The sequence below is a fragment of the Anser anser genome (genome assembly GCF_964211835.1).
Source record: "Anser anser genome assembly, chromosome: 1".
Classification (NCBI taxonomy): domain Eukaryota; kingdom Metazoa; phylum Chordata; class Aves; order Anseriformes; family Anatidae; genus Anser; species Anser anser.
Genome location: NC_139720.1, coordinates 67821146 through 67837261, shown reverse-complemented (window position 1 = coordinate 67837261; position 16116 = coordinate 67821146). Strand labels below are relative to the sequence as shown.

The window sequence follows — 16116 nt, the reverse complement described above, 5'->3', positions numbered from 1 at the left end:
AACTTCTGAGCAGATTTAATTAAGGAAACTCCATTTTATTACAGACAGTCTGTCTTATTTAATCTCCCACTCACAGTTTTCCTTCTCACTGCATTTTTGTGCAATTAAAAAAAAGACAAACTGGAACTCCAATTAAATGCCTTTGGAAACGTCAGCCACCCTTTCTGACACCTGTTAAAAAATGCATGAACTGACACACTTGCAAACTAATTTCAGTGCTTCTGTAGAAACCCTGGCTGCCTTGCCTTCTTAGGGTGCTGCATTTAATGCCTCAGTAAAGCAGAGAACACGTTGGTCATGCTCACACCCTTTGTGCCGCAGTACTGCGAGGCAGGGGGGAGAAAAGGGGGTTCCAAAAGCATATGCTGAGACAAGAAAGAACTGAGGGCTTTAGGTTTTCAGTGGCTGCTTGGAGAGAGAAGGGATGGTCTCCTGACATTTCAGGGACTCTATTTGTTACTCATTTGCTTTGATCTAACCCAGGCAGACATTTCCCAGGAACCATGATCCAAGCCTTTCACAGTCTTCAGACCCAAAGAAGCCCTCTTAGTCTTCCTACCCACCACGTGGCATCTTCTCTGTAACTGCACTGTCCTGCTGTGAATAGGAACTTTAAGTCACATCTAGTGGGAAAGATCACAGTATCACAGTATCACAGATTTCTAGGTTGGAAGAGACCTCAAGATCATCGAGTCCAACCTCCGACCTAACACTAAGTACTCCACTAAACCATATCGCTAAGCTCTACATCTAAACGTCTTTTAAAGACCTCCAGGGATGGTGACTCCACCACCTCCCTGGGCAGCCCATTCCAATGCTTAATAACCCTTTCGGTAAAGAAGTACTTCCTAACATCCAACCTAAAACTCCCCTGTCGCAACTTTCGCCCATTCCCCCTCGTCCTGTCACCAGGCACGTGGGAGAACAGACCAACCCCCACCTCTCTACAGCCTCCTTTAAGGTAACTGTAGAGAGCGATAAGGTCGCCCCTGAGCCTCCTCTTCTCCAGGCTGAACAAGCCCAGCTCCCTCAGCCGCTCCTCATAAGACTTGCAGGGCAAGCAAGCGATCAGGCCCAGTCAGCATGGGTTTATGAAAGATGATGAGCTGCTTCTCTGAAGAGTTGGTTACTAGATGTGCCTGAGGTTTAAGGGTACGATAGACTTGAAATAAAGCCAGACAGACCTGGACATACCCCTAATATTCTTCTCTGAGGAAACATTTAGTTAGCGGACTCCACAAGCTTATAGTAGGATTTCTGAAGTTGAGCTGGGTGGTTGCTCCAGGGACATATTATTCAGGCACTTGGAGAAGGGCAGAGGTTGGATATGAGGAGGCCTTTTCTTTTGTGGCATAAGTTACAATTATACCAGTGATGGTGAGAAACAAAGAGACCATGCTGTGGACAGCAGACACAGCATTAGCACATCATGTTCAGAGTGGTTATTTCCAACTGGACACTTCTTCAATCTCACAAGTCCCACAAAAAATGAAAATATGGGCACAGAATGGCATAGGGGTGTAGGTAGGTGGAAAACAAGTAGGGAATATTGTGGGAGGGCGAAAGGAGGCCGCTTTCCTAGCACTGCTCTAGCAAGCACCAAAGGAGAAACTGAAACTACCACCTTATACAAAAGTTTGCTGATTTAATAATTCACTCTTTCTGCAGTTCTTTTCCCTGAAACCCATTTCCTACTTTTCACCCATCTCTGCTGGTGGAGGATTGTGCAGCTGCTTCCACCTCTGCAAAGAGAGTGGGAGCATTAATCAGTCATCGGTAAGAAATCAGACTTGCTACAAAGCAAATACTGTGTCTGTACTAACCACTCACAAGCCAGGTCCTACACCTGCTTATTAAGCCAGCACTGACACTGCTAAGAGGCATAATCATATCTTCCTTTCTACAAGGTTATTTTTCTTCTGTGCTCTTTTTCTTCCCTCGTGCTCCCTCCACTCTTACTGATCCTAGTGGACATTTTCACAAGCATCACACAAAGAATTATTTCCTTAGTTTTTCATCCACAAGTGTTAGGAAAGAATTTCTCACCTTGCTAAGCACTGCTTGGCAGCATTTAAAGATTATTGCATCTTGTGGGAGTACCAATTACAATCTGTTTTAATTTCTAAATATGTTCTTTATTTTTTGCCAGTCTGACTCAAACATATCATAGAATCACAGAAGGGTTTGGGTTGGAAGAGACCTTAAAGACCATCAAGTTTCAACTCCCCTGCCATAGGCAGGGGTGCCACCCACTAGATCAGGTTGCCCAGTGCCCCATCCAGCCTGGCCTTGAACACCTCCAGGGATGGGACAGCCACAGCTTCTCTGGGCAACCTGTGCCAGCGCCTCACCACCCTCTGAGTGAAGCATTTTCTCCTAATAATGAATCTAAATCTCCCCTCTTTCATTTTGAAACCATTCCCCCTTTCCTATCACTATCTGCCCATCTGAAATGTCACTCTCCATCTCTCCTGCAAGCCCCCTTTATGTTCTGAAAGGTTGCAATGAGATCTCCCTGGAATCTTCTCTTCTCCAGGCTGAACATCCCCAGCTCTCTCAGCCTTTCTTTATAGAGGAGGCGCTCCAGCCCCTTGATCATCTTCGTGGCCCTTCATAAGGAGATCTCAAACATGAATAGAAGTTATGGGACATTGTTTTTTCATCTTGCAGAAAAGAATTGGGATTACTTTTTCCCTGTTCTTCACTGAGATGAAGCAGAATTTGTAGTTTTCCGTGGAAGACAAGAAACACAGGATGGGAGGTGAGCAGGAAAAGGAGGAAAAATCAGATTAAAAGAAAGGAAAAGAGATAGGAAGGTAAGACATTCATACCTGACAAGTTCCTGTTCTGCTCCACTTTAACTGCAGTTGAACTTGGTATTTTGGAGTAGTTTCCATATGTTTCATCTGCTGGAGACATTACTTTCTGTGCACTTTCTGAGTGGTGGGAAATCAGTGTTTCTGTCCCTCTGCTCACAGCATCCCAGAAAATAAGTTTGATCCCCAGGCTACAAAATCATTCATTCTAACTTTAGTGCAATTAATATTGTGTACACAGATTGTGGCAGCTCCAACCTGAAAGGCTAGAGAAAGCCATCCTGAAATTATTAGTTATTTAGGGTGTTTCTCTGTAAAGTGGCAGCCTGCTGAAACAGGCAGAGGACCTGAGGGTTGCACATCCCAGCTGAATGCTTGGATCTTTAAAATGCTGCCCTCTTCCAGAATCAGTCTATCTTTAAAACTACACATTTCTTTTGGCACCCAGTCAAGTTTTCTAGTGAAAGTCTCCTTGAAATTGATACATGCCTCTGTAGAGTTCTGATGAAGGTACAAAAAGCTAGCTGAAGAAAAGATTTTTAAAATAAAGCTAAATTTGAGGCATGTCCACACACAGCTGTCTGTGTAGGAAGAAAGATGAAGCATTCTATCAAGTCTTTGACTCTTAAACAAATAAAATAAGTAAAATAAAAATAAAATAATAAAGGAAAATAAAGGGAAAAAAAAATGACATTCACATACTGGTTCTATGTATTCCTTGCTTTTGGTTTTGTTTTGCTATCCTCTCTTGTTCTCAGATTTTATGGTAATAGATATTCATGTTGGTGACATACGCTGTTCTCCCACTGCATCCAATAGTTAAACTATGGTGCACATCTGCTTAACACTGTCAGCACCTATCACTGCATCACTCTGTCTTCAACCACCTGCAGCTGTAATACTGCTGATCAAGCAGCCTGACTTTGCCTAGGTAGGTCTCTGAGGCAGAATGAACCTCTGTATGTATGTTTGAACAACAGTCAGCACATGTTCACCCATTTAAGTACCTAAACTGCATGCATGTAAGAATCATCCAAAATCTGAAACCACAGAAGGATTACATATGATTTTTTTAAATTATTTATTTAAAACATTTTTTCTGCTGCAGGCATAGCCTTATAAGGTCCAACCCCAGCTAGTTCTGACCTGTGCTACACACAAGTCCAAAGCAGAAGTAATTTCAGAGTACAGAAGTAAAACTTTATCAAAACAAAAGCCTGCACAACTTTTGACATACTGCATTAACAATCCATACTATTTAAAAAAAATCAAAATAGCTCACAGCCCTTAACTGTAAGCCTTCAGCCTGTGGTATTGGGTAGGATTGCTTAAAAGGGTATTTTCAAACCTTTGGCATTGTCAATTTATTCTGCAAACCTTTATGCTATTGTATAGGACATATCAACATAGCAACCATGCTAGCTGAACTTCTGAATATGAGGGTCATCCCACAGGTCTCTGATAACTGAATTTCTGCCGATTCTGGAACATATTGGGTCAAACAGAGGAAGCAGCATCGATACTATGACTCCTTGTTTGAGCTTAGTGACCTTCACACAAGACAAGCCTAGAGCAAAAGATGCGTGGTCCACAGAGCAATTCCTAGAGGCAACCCTATTTGCAAAGGAACAGATCACTTGCCAGCAAAAATTGCAATTACAAAAGCTTTCTTATTAAAAAAAGTTTGTTGGAACCTGTACATGTTTAAAGGGGGCTTTACCTCACCCTGATAAACTCCTTGTAGTTGTCATGGCACCCACTTTTTCATTTAAGTATTCAGCATACGGATCCAATATGGTATATAAATACTTTTGCACATAAGACAACCACAACAAAGTAATGAACCACTGATAGGTAGTAAACAAGCACCTAAGAGCAGACTTATTTTGTGCTATTTTGTTATTGAGGCAAATATGACTATTATTGAAGATGACAAAATAGCATACATTTGCTTCCATAAGATCCTTCCAGGGGTCATTATTCACGACAATGATTAACATTAATTTTCTTTCATGTACAGAAGACAGTTGTGACTAATATATTATCAAAGTTCATTGCTTCAAGAAAGAACATTTTCTGACTGACACTGGACACCCTGTACTACAGCCCTGCCATAGAAAATTAGTATCTAGTATCTTTGTGAAACACCTCTCTAGATGTGGTGGTGTCATTTTGTTTGATGATTATTGCTATTATAATGTAACCACAACCAGGATTCCAATGCACTTGATGTTGTACAAAGTAGTCCTTTCCATAAAGGAGTTTGATTATTAAAAAAAAAAAAAAAAAGAACAAAAGGTGGAAAAAGTAAGAGTTAGCTGAGTGTCCTGGTTCCAGTTAGGACAGAGTTAAGTAGCTCATAGTAGCTGGTAGGGTGCTATGTTTTGGATTAGGATGAGAAGAGCGCTGATAACATGCTGATGTTTTAATTGTTGCAGAGCAGTGTTTACACCAGGCCAAGGACTTTTCGGCTTCTCGCTCTGTCCTGCCAGCGAGCAGGCTGGGGGTGCAGCAGGAGCTGGGAGGGGACAGACCCAGGACAGCTGACCCAAACTGGCCAAAGGGGTATTCCATACCATCTGACGTCATGCTAAACAATATATAGGGGTGGCTGGCCGGGGTGGGGGGGGCAGCTGCTCAGGGATAGGCTGGGCATCGGTCAGCGGGTGGTGAGCAATTGCATTGTGCATCACTTGTTTTCTTACACATTATTATTGTTAATACTATTACCATTATCACTATTATTATTATTATTGTTATTATTATTTTCCTGTCTTAATAAACTGTCTTTATCTCAACTCACAGGCTTCACTTTCCCGTTTCTCTCCCCCATCCCAGAGAGGGAGGGGGGAGGGTGAGCGAACGGCTGTGTGGTGTTTAGCTGCCAGCCGGGTTAAACCACAACAGTCTTTTTGGCGCCCAACGTGGGGCCCGAAGGGTTGAGATATCGACAAATCTGACCAGAGTGTGTTAAACTAAAATTGGTATAAGTATTGGACCTGCTTAATAGTTGCTAGTCACGATGTTGATTGCCTTAATCTCCAGTCTGCTGTACCTGTATTCCAAATTGAGTTTTATGGTGCGTTACTTTCTGTATGTGCTCCCTGTTGCACTGTTTATCCTTTCCGGGCCCTGGTTTAAGATTGTTATGGTACTGTGCGGTGTAGCAATGGCTTATGAAATGATGAAATATCTGGTCACGACTTTAACCTGGTATTTGTACTCAGCACTGACGTCGACTCTATACTTTGGAACCCATATCTCGGAAACTATTAGCAATTACACCTATTGCCTGTTTTTGTTAGGGAGCCAATCTGTGAAGGGGACAGGGGAAGACATGTTTCCCTACCTGTTCACTCTCCCTTTCTCCTTCACCACCACCCTCTTATCCCCCGAGCTAGTTACGGTGGTTCTCCGAGATGTTGAATATCCTTGGGATACTCAGACCAGCCTGCTCTTGTTGTTATGTCTCCTGAATGCGCTTCAGATTTTGTGGAGGGTTAAACAACTACTTAGGAATCTCATCCGGAGATCTGTCTTGAGGCGGGATAGTTGCGAGTGGCAGGGAGTGTGGGAGGATATGGGCAGGCTTCTAGAGCAGTGGTCACCTCCAGTGTTTTGGACATTCACCCCTGAACAACTGCAAAATCCTAAAAAGCTGGCAGAATGCTTGAAAAAAAGGTGTCATGACTCTGGCAGTTCCAAAGTGACACAAATCACTGTAGCGTGCTGGGGTCTGGCTTGTGCCTATCGAGCTGCAATTGATGCTACTAGCAACCCAGCTCCAGCTCCTGCAGCCGTTCCAGCTGCAGCTCCTGCAGCCGCTCCAGCTCCTGCAGCCGCTCCAGCTCCTGCAGCCGCTCCAGCTCCAGCTCCTGCAGCCGCTCCAGCTCCAGCTCCTGCAGCCGCTCCAGCTCCAGCCCCTGCAGCCGCTCCAGCTCCAGCTCCTGCAGCCGCTCCAGCTCCAGCTCCTGCAGCCGCTCCAGCCCCTGCAGCCACTCCAGCTCCAGCTCCTGCAGCCGCTCCAGCTCCAGCCCCTGCAGCCGCTCCAGCTCCAGCTCCTGCAGCCGCTCCAGTTCCAGCTCCTGCAGCTACTCCAGCTCCAGCTCCTGCAGCCGCTCCAGCTCCTGCAGCCGCTCCAGCTCCAGCTCCTGCAGCCGTTCCAGTTCCAGCTCCTGCAGCCGCTCCAGCTCCTGCAGCCGCTCCAGTTCCAGCTCCTGCAGCTAATCCAGCTCCAGCTCCTGCAGCCGCTCCAGCTCCTGCAGCCGCTCCAGCTCCTGCAGCCGTTCCGGCTCCTGCAGCCGCTCCAGCTCCAGCCCCTGCAGCCGCTCCAGTTCCAGCTCCTGCAGCTAATCCAGCTCCAGCTCCTGCAGCCGCTCCAGCTCCTGCAGCCGCTCCAGCTCCTGCAGCCGTTCCGGCTCCTGCAGCCGCTCCAGCTCCAGCCCCTGCAGCCGCTCCAGTTCCAGCTCCTGCAGCTAATCCAGCTCCAGCTCCTGCAGCCGCTCCAGCTCCTGCAGCCGTTCCGGCTCCTGCAGCCGCTCCAGCTCCAGCCCCTGCAGCCGCTCCAGCTCCAGCCCCTGCAGCCGCTCCAGCTCCAGCCCCTGCAGCTGCTCCAGCTCCTGCAGCTGCCCCAGCTCCTGCAGCTGCTCCCACTCCTGTGGCTGGGTCAGAGAAACGAGCTGTAGCAGTGCAAGTTGACCCCGCAGAGGGTATTCCAACCCCTGTGGCAGACCCTGTGTCTGGGTCAGAGAAACGAGCTGTAGCAGTGCAAGTTGACCCCGCAGAGGGTATTCCAACCCCTGTGGCAGACCCTGTGTCTGGGTCAGAGAAACGAGCTGTAGCAGTGCAAGTTGACCCCGCAGAGGGTATTCCAACCCCTGTGGCAGACCCTGTGTCTGGGTCAGAGAAATGAGCTGTAGCAGTGCAAGTTGCCCCTGTAGACAAGGTGAAAAAATGGTATAGAGGCTCAGGTCGTTTAAAACGCAGACAGTCTTCTGCTAAGTCTGGGCGTAGTGAAGACGAGGCTGGGCCATCAAAGGTGCAGGAGACTGAAGATGAGGATGAGGATGGCGAAAAATCAACAGTAACTACCCGGACTCCATACCAGCCATCAAAGGTGCAGGAGACTGAAGATGAGGATGAGGATGTCGGAAAATCAACAGTAACTACCCGGACTCTACACCGGCCATCAAAGGTGCAGAAGACTGAAGATGAGGATGAGGATGTCGAAAAATCAACAGTAATTACCCGGACTCTATACCAGCGTGAGCTACGAGATGTGCGAAAAGATTTTGGTCGCTGTATAGGCGAGCAGCTTGTCACCTGGCTGCTCCGGTGCTGGGACACGGGAGCCAATTATGTGGAATTGGAGGGCAAGGAAGCCAGGCGGCTGGGATCCCTTGCTAGGGACGCATGCATTGACAAAGCAATTGGAGATGGAGCATGATCTCACAGCCTCTGGAGGCGTCTCCTGTCAGCTGTGAAGGAAAGGTATCTCTTCAAGGAAGAACTTGTATGTTTACCAAGCAAATGGACCACCATGGAGAAGGGAATTCAGTACCTGAGGGAATTGGCCATATGGGAAGTAATTTATAAGGACCTAGACGACGCACAAACATCCGCAGATCCAGATGCAGTCCGGTGTACACTACCCATGTGGCGGAAGTTTGTACAGAGTGCCCCATCATCATATGCCAACTCATTGGCAATACTAGCCTGGAAAACGGAGGAGAATCCCACAGTGAATGAAGTGACTAAAATACTCCGGCAGTACGAAGGAAATCTCTCCTCTTCCCTAAAGGCCTGTGTCTCAGCTGTGGAGAAACTCTCTGAAGAGGTCCACCAACTTAAAGAGAATTTATCTTCCCCTCCACCTGAACGAACCAGTGTCCACCAGCTAAAAGAGAATGCTTTAGAGAAACTTTCTGAAAAGATCCACCAACTTGAAGAAAGATTATCTTCCCCTTCACCTGAACGAACCAGTGTCCACCAGCTAAAAGAGAATGCTTTGGAGAAACTTTCTGAAAAGATCCACCAACTTGAAGAAAGATTATCTTCCCCTTCACCTGAACGAACTAGTGTCCACCAGCTAAAAGAGAATACCTTGGAGAAACTTTCTGAAAAGATCCACCAACTTGAAGAGAGATTATTTTCCTCCCCACCTGTACAAACCAGTGTCTCAGCTATTAGGGGTAAACGTTCATCTATGCAAGGAAGACAATATGGTGGGCACACACACCGCGCCACCCTGTGGTTTTACCTACGTGACCATGGAGAGGACATGAGAAAATGGGATGGAAAATCTACTGCGACCCTAGAGGCACGGGTACGTGAATTGCAAAGGAAAACAATTGGGAAAAAGGAGTTCTCTGAAAGGTTTGCTGCTCCAACTTCCAGCAGGCAGTCCTTTAAACACAGAAATGAAGATTCTGACCAGGACTAGAGGGGCCCTGCCTCCAGCCAGGGGGAGGAAAGGGACAATCGAGTTTATTGGACTGTGTGGATTCGATGGCCTGGCACGTCAGACGCACAGAAGTATAAGGCTTTGGTAGACACCGGTGCACAATGTACTCTAATGCCATCAAGCTATAAAGGGCCAGAGCCCATCTGTATTTATGGTGTGACGGGGGGATCCCAGCAGTTAACTGTATTGGAGGCTGAAGTGAGTCTAACCGGAAATGAGTGGCAAAAGCACCGTATTGTGACTGGCCCAGATGCTCCGTGCATCCTTGGCATAGACTATCTTAGAAGAGGATATTTCAAGGACCCAAAAGGGTTCCGCTGGGCTTTTGGCATAGCTGCTTTGGAGACAGAGGACATTAAACAGTTGTCTACCTTGCCTGGTCTCTCAGAGGACCCTTCTGTTGTGGGGTTGCTGAGGGTTGAAGAACAGCAAGTGCCGATCGCTACCACAACTGTGCACCGGCGGCAATATCGCACCAACCGAGACTCCCTGAGTCCCATCCATAAGCTAATTCGTCAACTGGAGAGCCAAGGAGTGATCAGCAAGACTCATTCACCTTTTAATAGTCCCATATGGCCAGTGCGAAAGTCTAATGGTGAGTGGAGACTAACAGTGGACTATCGTGGCCTGAACGAAGTCACGCCACCACTGAGTGCTGCAGTGCCGGACATGCTAGAACTCCAGTATGAACTGGAATCAAAGGCAGCCAAGTGGTATGCCACAATTGATATCGCTAATGCATTTTTCTCCATCCCTCTAGCAGAAGAGTGCAGGCCACAGTTTGCTTTCACTGGGAGGGGAGTCCAATATACTTGGAATCGGCTGCCCCAGGGGTGGAAACACAGCCCTACCATTTGCCATGGACTGATCCAGTCTGCGCTGGAGCAGGGGGAAGCTCCTGAACACCTGCAGTACATCGATGACATCATTGTGTGGGGTGACACTGCAGAAGAAGTTTTCGAGAAAGGGAAGAAAATAGTCCAAATCCTTCTGAAGGCCGGTTTTGCCATAAAACAGAATAAAGTTAAAGGACCTGCACGAGAGATCCAGTTTTTAGGAATAAAATGGCAAGATGGACGCCGTCAAATCCCAATGGATGTGATCAACAAGATAACAGCTATGTCTCCACCAACTAGCAAAAACGAAACACAAACTTTCCTAGGTGTCGTGGGGTTTTGGAGAATGCATATTCCAAATTACAGTCTGATTGTAAACCCGCTCTACCAAGTAACCCGTAAGAAGAATGCTTTTGAATGGGGCCCTGAGCAACGACAAGCCTTTGAACAAATTAAGCAGGAAATAGTTCATGCAGTAGCCCTCGGGCCAGTCCGAACAGGACCAGATGTAAAGAATGTGCTCTACACCGCAGCCGGAGAGAATGGTCCCACCTGGAGCCTCTGGCAGAAAGAACCTGGGGAAACTCGAGGTCGACCCCTGGGGTTTTGGAGTCGGGGATACAGAGGATCTGAAGCCCGCTATACTCCAACTGAAAAGGAGATATTGGCAGCATATGAAGGAGTTCGATCTGCTTCGGAAGTGGTCGGTACTGAAGCGCAGCTCCTCCTGGCACCCCGACTGCCGGTACTAGGCTGGATGTTCAAAGGAAGGGTCCCCTCTACACATCATGCAACTGATGCTACATGGAGCAAGTGGGTTGCACTGATTACTCAGCGGGCTCGAATAGGAAACCCCAGTCGCCCAGGAATCTTGGAGGTGATTATGGACTGGCCAGAAGGCAAATACTTTGGGATATCACCAGAGGAGGAGGTGGTTCGTGCTGAAGAAGCCCCCCTGTACAACAAGCTACCGGAAAATGAGAAGAAATATGCCTTGTTCACTGACGGGTCCTGTCGTATTGTGGGAAAGCATCGGAGATGGAAAGCTGCTGTATGGAGTCCTACACGACGAGTTGCAGAAGCTGCTGAGGGAGAAGGTGAATCGAGTCAGTTTGCAGAAGTAAAAGCCATTCAGCTGGCTTTAGATATTGCTGAACGAGAAAAGTGGCCAGTTCTCTATCTCTATACTGATTCATGGATGGTAGCAAATGCCCTGTGGGGGTGGTTACAGCAATGGAAGCAGAACAACTGGCAGCGCAGGGGCAAGCCCATTTGGGCTGCGGCATTGTGGCAAGATATTGCTGCCCGGGTAGAGAACCTGGTTGTAAAGGTACGCCATGTAGATGCTCATGTGCCCAAGAATCGGGCTACTGAAGAACACCAAAACAACCAGCAGGTGGATCAGGCTGCTAAGATTGAAGTGGCTCAGGTGGACCTGGACTGGCAACATAAAGGTGAATTATTTATAGCCCGATGGGCCCATGACACCTCAGGCCATCAAGGTAGAGATGCAACCTACAGATGGGCTCGTGATCGAGGGGTGGACCTGACCATGGACACTATAGCACAGGTTATTCATGACTGTGAAACATGTGCTGCAATCAAGCAAGCCAAACGGTCAAAACCTCTTTGGTATGGAGGACGATGGCTGAAATATAAATATGGAGAGGCCTGGCAGATTGATTACATCACACTCCCTCAAACCCGCAACGGCAAGCGCCACGTACTTACAATGGTGGAAGCAACCACCGGATGGCTGGAAACATATCCTGTGCCCCATGCCACCGCCCGGAACACTATCCTGGGCCTTGAAAAGCAAGTCTTACGGCGACATGGCACCCCAGAGAGAATTGAGTCAGACAACGGGACTCATTTCCGAAACAACCTTATAGACACTTGGGCCAAAGAACATGGTATTGAGTGGGTGTATCACATCCCCTATCAGGCACCAGCCTCTGGGAAAGTTGAACGATACAATGGACTGTTGAAGACTACACTGAAAGCAATGGGTGCTGGGACATTCAAAAACTGGGATACACATTTGGCAAAGGCCACCTGGTTAGTCAATACCAGGGGATCTGCCAACCGAGCTGGACCTGCCCAATCAAACCTGTTACGCACTGTAGAAGGGGATAAAGTTCCTGTAGTGCACGTAAGAAACATGCTGGGTAAAACAGTCTGGGCTACTCCTGCCTCAGGAAAAGGCAAACCCATTCGTGGAATTGCTTTTGCTCAGGGACCTGGATGCACTTGGTGGGTAATGCAAAAGAATGGGGAGGTCCGGTGTGTACCTCAAGGGGATTTGATACTGGGTGAGAATAGCCCATGAGTTGAATTGTAGTATGTTAATTATTATATAATAATGTATGTCATCACTACCATGATTGCTATATATCATAGATGAAAATGGTGATTAATTAGAATGTATTGGACAGAGTGTAACCTGAGCATGACATAAATGGTATGGAATAAGGGGTGGATATCTGTCCTGGTTCCAGTTAGGACAGAGTTAAGTAGCTCATAGTAGCTGGTAGGGTGCTATGTTTTGGATTAGGATGAGAAGAGCGCTGATAACATGCTGATGTTTTAATTGTTGCAGAGCAGTGTTTACACCAGGCCAAGGACTTTTCGGCTTCTCGCTCTGTCCTGCCAGCGAGCAGGCTGGGGGTGCAGCAGGAGCTGGGAGGGGACAGACCCAGGACAGCTGACCCAAACTGGCCAAAGGGGTATTCCATACCATCTGACGTCATGCTAAACAATATATAGGGGTGGCTGGCCGGGGTGGGGGGGCCGGCTGCTCGGGAATAGGCTGGGCATCGGTCAGCGGGTGGTGAGCAATTGCATTGTGCATCACTTGTTTTCTTACACATTATTATTGTTAATACTATTACCATTATCACTATTATTATTATTATTGTTATTATTATTTTCCTGTCTTAATAAACTGTCTTTATCTCAACTCACAGGCTTCACTTTCCCGTTTCTCTCCCCCATCCCAGAGAGGGAGGGGGGAGGGTGAGCGAACGGCTGTGTGGTGTTTAGCTGCCAGCCGGGTTAAACCACAACACTGAGCAAAGTAGTAAACAATATAAAAGGACTTAGATAATTGTCCTAGTTTCAGCTGGGATAGAGCTACTTTTCTTCATAGTGGCTGGTACATATCATGTTTTGGATTTAGAAGAAAAATAATGCTGATAACACACTGATGTTTTAGTTGTTACAGAGCAGTGCTTACACAGAGCCAAGGATTTTTCTGCTTCTTGTGCTGCCCTGCCAGTGAGGAGGCTGGGGATGCACCAGAAGCTGGGAAGGAACACAGCCAGGACAGCTGACCCAGCTTACCAAAGGGATGTCCCATACCATGTGGTATCATGCAAACAAATAAAAACTGGGAGATTTGGCCAAGGTGGGGGGGGGGGGGCAATTGTGGCCCCTGCCTGGGGACTGCATCATTTGGTGGATGGTGAGCAATCGTATTGTGCATCATTTGTTTTGTGTGTATATTATTATTATTTTCCCTTCTTTTTCTGTCCTATTAAACTGTCTTTATCTCAACCCACAAGTTTTATCGTTTTACTTCTTTTTATTTATTTATTTTTATTCCCTCCCCTATCCCACGGGTGGGGGAGTGAACAAATGGGTGTGTGGTGTTTAGCTCTCTGCCAGGTTAAACCACAATGATAATAAAATAGCTTTAGGTATTTTACTATAAACAATATGACTGAGATTACTGAAAGAAACCCAGGGCTGAGAAGAATAGTTAAAGAACATCCTCAAAGTTGCGTTTCTGATATTTAACCAAATATTCATTATTTCCACAAGTTACTATGCCCTGCCATGAGTGGGGGCTTGGACCTAATGACATCCAGAGATCCCTTCAAGTTCAAATTATTCTAAGGTGCTGTAAGAGTAATGGTATAGAGAAACTAGAAAATAAAATTATATCACAACATTTTTCGTCTCAGGGATTGTTTTTGAACAGCATGCCTAACTATAATGAAAGGATATGGCCATATGCTTAGTGTAGCAACACTAAGCAACACTACTACCTACTAACAGGACTACTACTGCAGTCTTACGGCGCTCTGGTGAAATATAAATAAAGCACAACAAATGGAAGAAAAGCAGCTCTTTACAAATGTTCAAAAATCAAAATCATGTAGACAGACTGACAACAGAGCTAGCAAAACGAATACAGCTGACAACAGCCTGCAACTTCACGAATACAGTGAATGCTCTCCACCCCAACTGCCATTTTGCAGGAATCATCTTTATTATGTGGAATTCCAGCATCAGTCTGGACGATCCCAAACGCCTTGGTGCAAGGGCCGCATGGATGGGTTATTGTAGAGGCACTCTGACCCCCTCATCTGACCTCCTGCCCAGCACAGGCCACAGGTTTCACACAACGCATTTTTGGATCCAGCACAACAACAGGCAAATCAGCTGGGAGGTATCACTCGGAGCAGCAGCTGGCCCTTCTCAGGGGGGAGGACAGGTTACACCGTGCAGGATCGGCCCTTTTGGAGGAGGAAACCACAAGGCACATTTAATTTCAGCAAGAGGAAGCTCAACACAGCTTTGCCATGTAAAATACCAGCAGAATTAAACCATGTGGAGGAGAGGTAATTACTCATAGCTGGGTCACCAAGGAGGATGGCCTACATGCTCACAAGGAATGCAGGGCAAGAGCAATGTCTTCATAAGTAGCCTGGCAAAAATGCGCTGAAATTTCAGAGACACAAACCTAGATCCACTTGGATTTGCAGCTTTCCTCCAGCAACAAATGCAACCTAGATGCAGAGAGAACTACTCTCCCTCCAGCCTCTGTGGTAGCTTTATTATACCTACACCAGCACTTATCCTGCGTGTTCAGTCTCATTAGCTTCAGTAGGACTCTTCTTACCGCAAGATCAAAGGAGGCTTTTCCTGGAGGGTTTACGCCATTGATAATTTGGATAGCTGCAGTAAACTTAATCTATCTGGGCTACACTATAAAGATTTAAAGCAGTTGAAGATTAAAGTGATTCGCCTAAGACAACAGATGCAATTTGATGAAACTGAACGCAGGTTTCCACAAAGCCCAGGCTTAAAAAGAAGTCTCTTCACACATTAAAAGCCTCCAAATGCACATTTTGAGAATTAGGATTTTGCTATCAGTATATAGGATATTTAAAGAAGGAAGATTTAGAAACAGGCTTATGCTTGTCTTTCTACCACTTTTCTTTCTTTTACCCTTTTTTTCTTTCTTAGCATATCTCAATTTTGACTATGAAAGTCACAATCAAATAGGTCATGCAAGTCTTTTGCATACGTATCTTATCAGCAGACAACAGCTCTGTGAGAGTGCTTCTCCAGCACACACAGACCTGCTAAAAATACTGATTAAACACTTGTTCATTTTTACAGTTAATTCAGCATATGCTGCTCTAAGAATGGGCTAACGTGGCTGTCATCTTTCACTGCCATCCAGCTCTGTCTGCAATTGGGGTGCATGGGCTCCTTTGTAAAACTGCAAGTGAGCAGGCAGAAGGCATACAGGGTGGAATCACGATGGGCACAATAACGAGGGCCTTCTGAAAGTACATTTAGTTGTTCAATTTCTTCAAAACATTGAAGAAATAGGTATAGGTGTGACAACGAACATCTCTTTGGCTTTGATAATGACATTATGCACAGCTAGCCTGTTCTTTGGCTTGTTAAATTCAAAGTTTCCTGTGGGTGAGAAATGAACATTACTTTGTCCCTGTTGTCAGGGCTTTCTGCCATGTTAATCTGATTATCTATGACAGTTACTGTCAGTTTGTTAGCAGAGATCCAATTATTCTGCTTGGCTTTTAAGTTCTCACATATTTCTGGCTATGGGCCTGATTCTGAGGTCTTCTTTGTCCTCATGCCTTCAGTGAAAATTTTGATGTAAAAAAAATGGGATTGGAACTGATACATGAGAATTTTATACCAAGTACTTAAAAATGTATGCATTTTTTATCTCTAGTGAGTA

The 16116-nt window shown here is 46.2% G+C and overlaps 1 protein-coding gene across 5 annotated transcripts in view; it reads right to left on the bottom strand.

Moving 5' to 3' along the window:
* The window catches only part of PTPRO (protein tyrosine phosphatase receptor type O), a 163904-nt gene that overhangs the window by 111894 nt on the left and 35894 nt on the right, over window positions 1-16116 (bottom strand). The window contains exon 1 of one of the 5 annotated variants that reach the window (XM_083831138.1): window positions 2832-2912. The exons of the other annotated variants lie outside the window; for them this stretch is intronic. Within the exon in view, the coding sequence (XP_083687264.1) occupies window positions 2832-2906 (75 nt within the window). The 5' untranslated portion in view covers window positions 2907-2912. Of the gene's footprint in view, window positions 1-2831; window positions 2913-16116 lie in introns of those variants that run through there. 5 annotated transcript variants of the gene reach the window in all.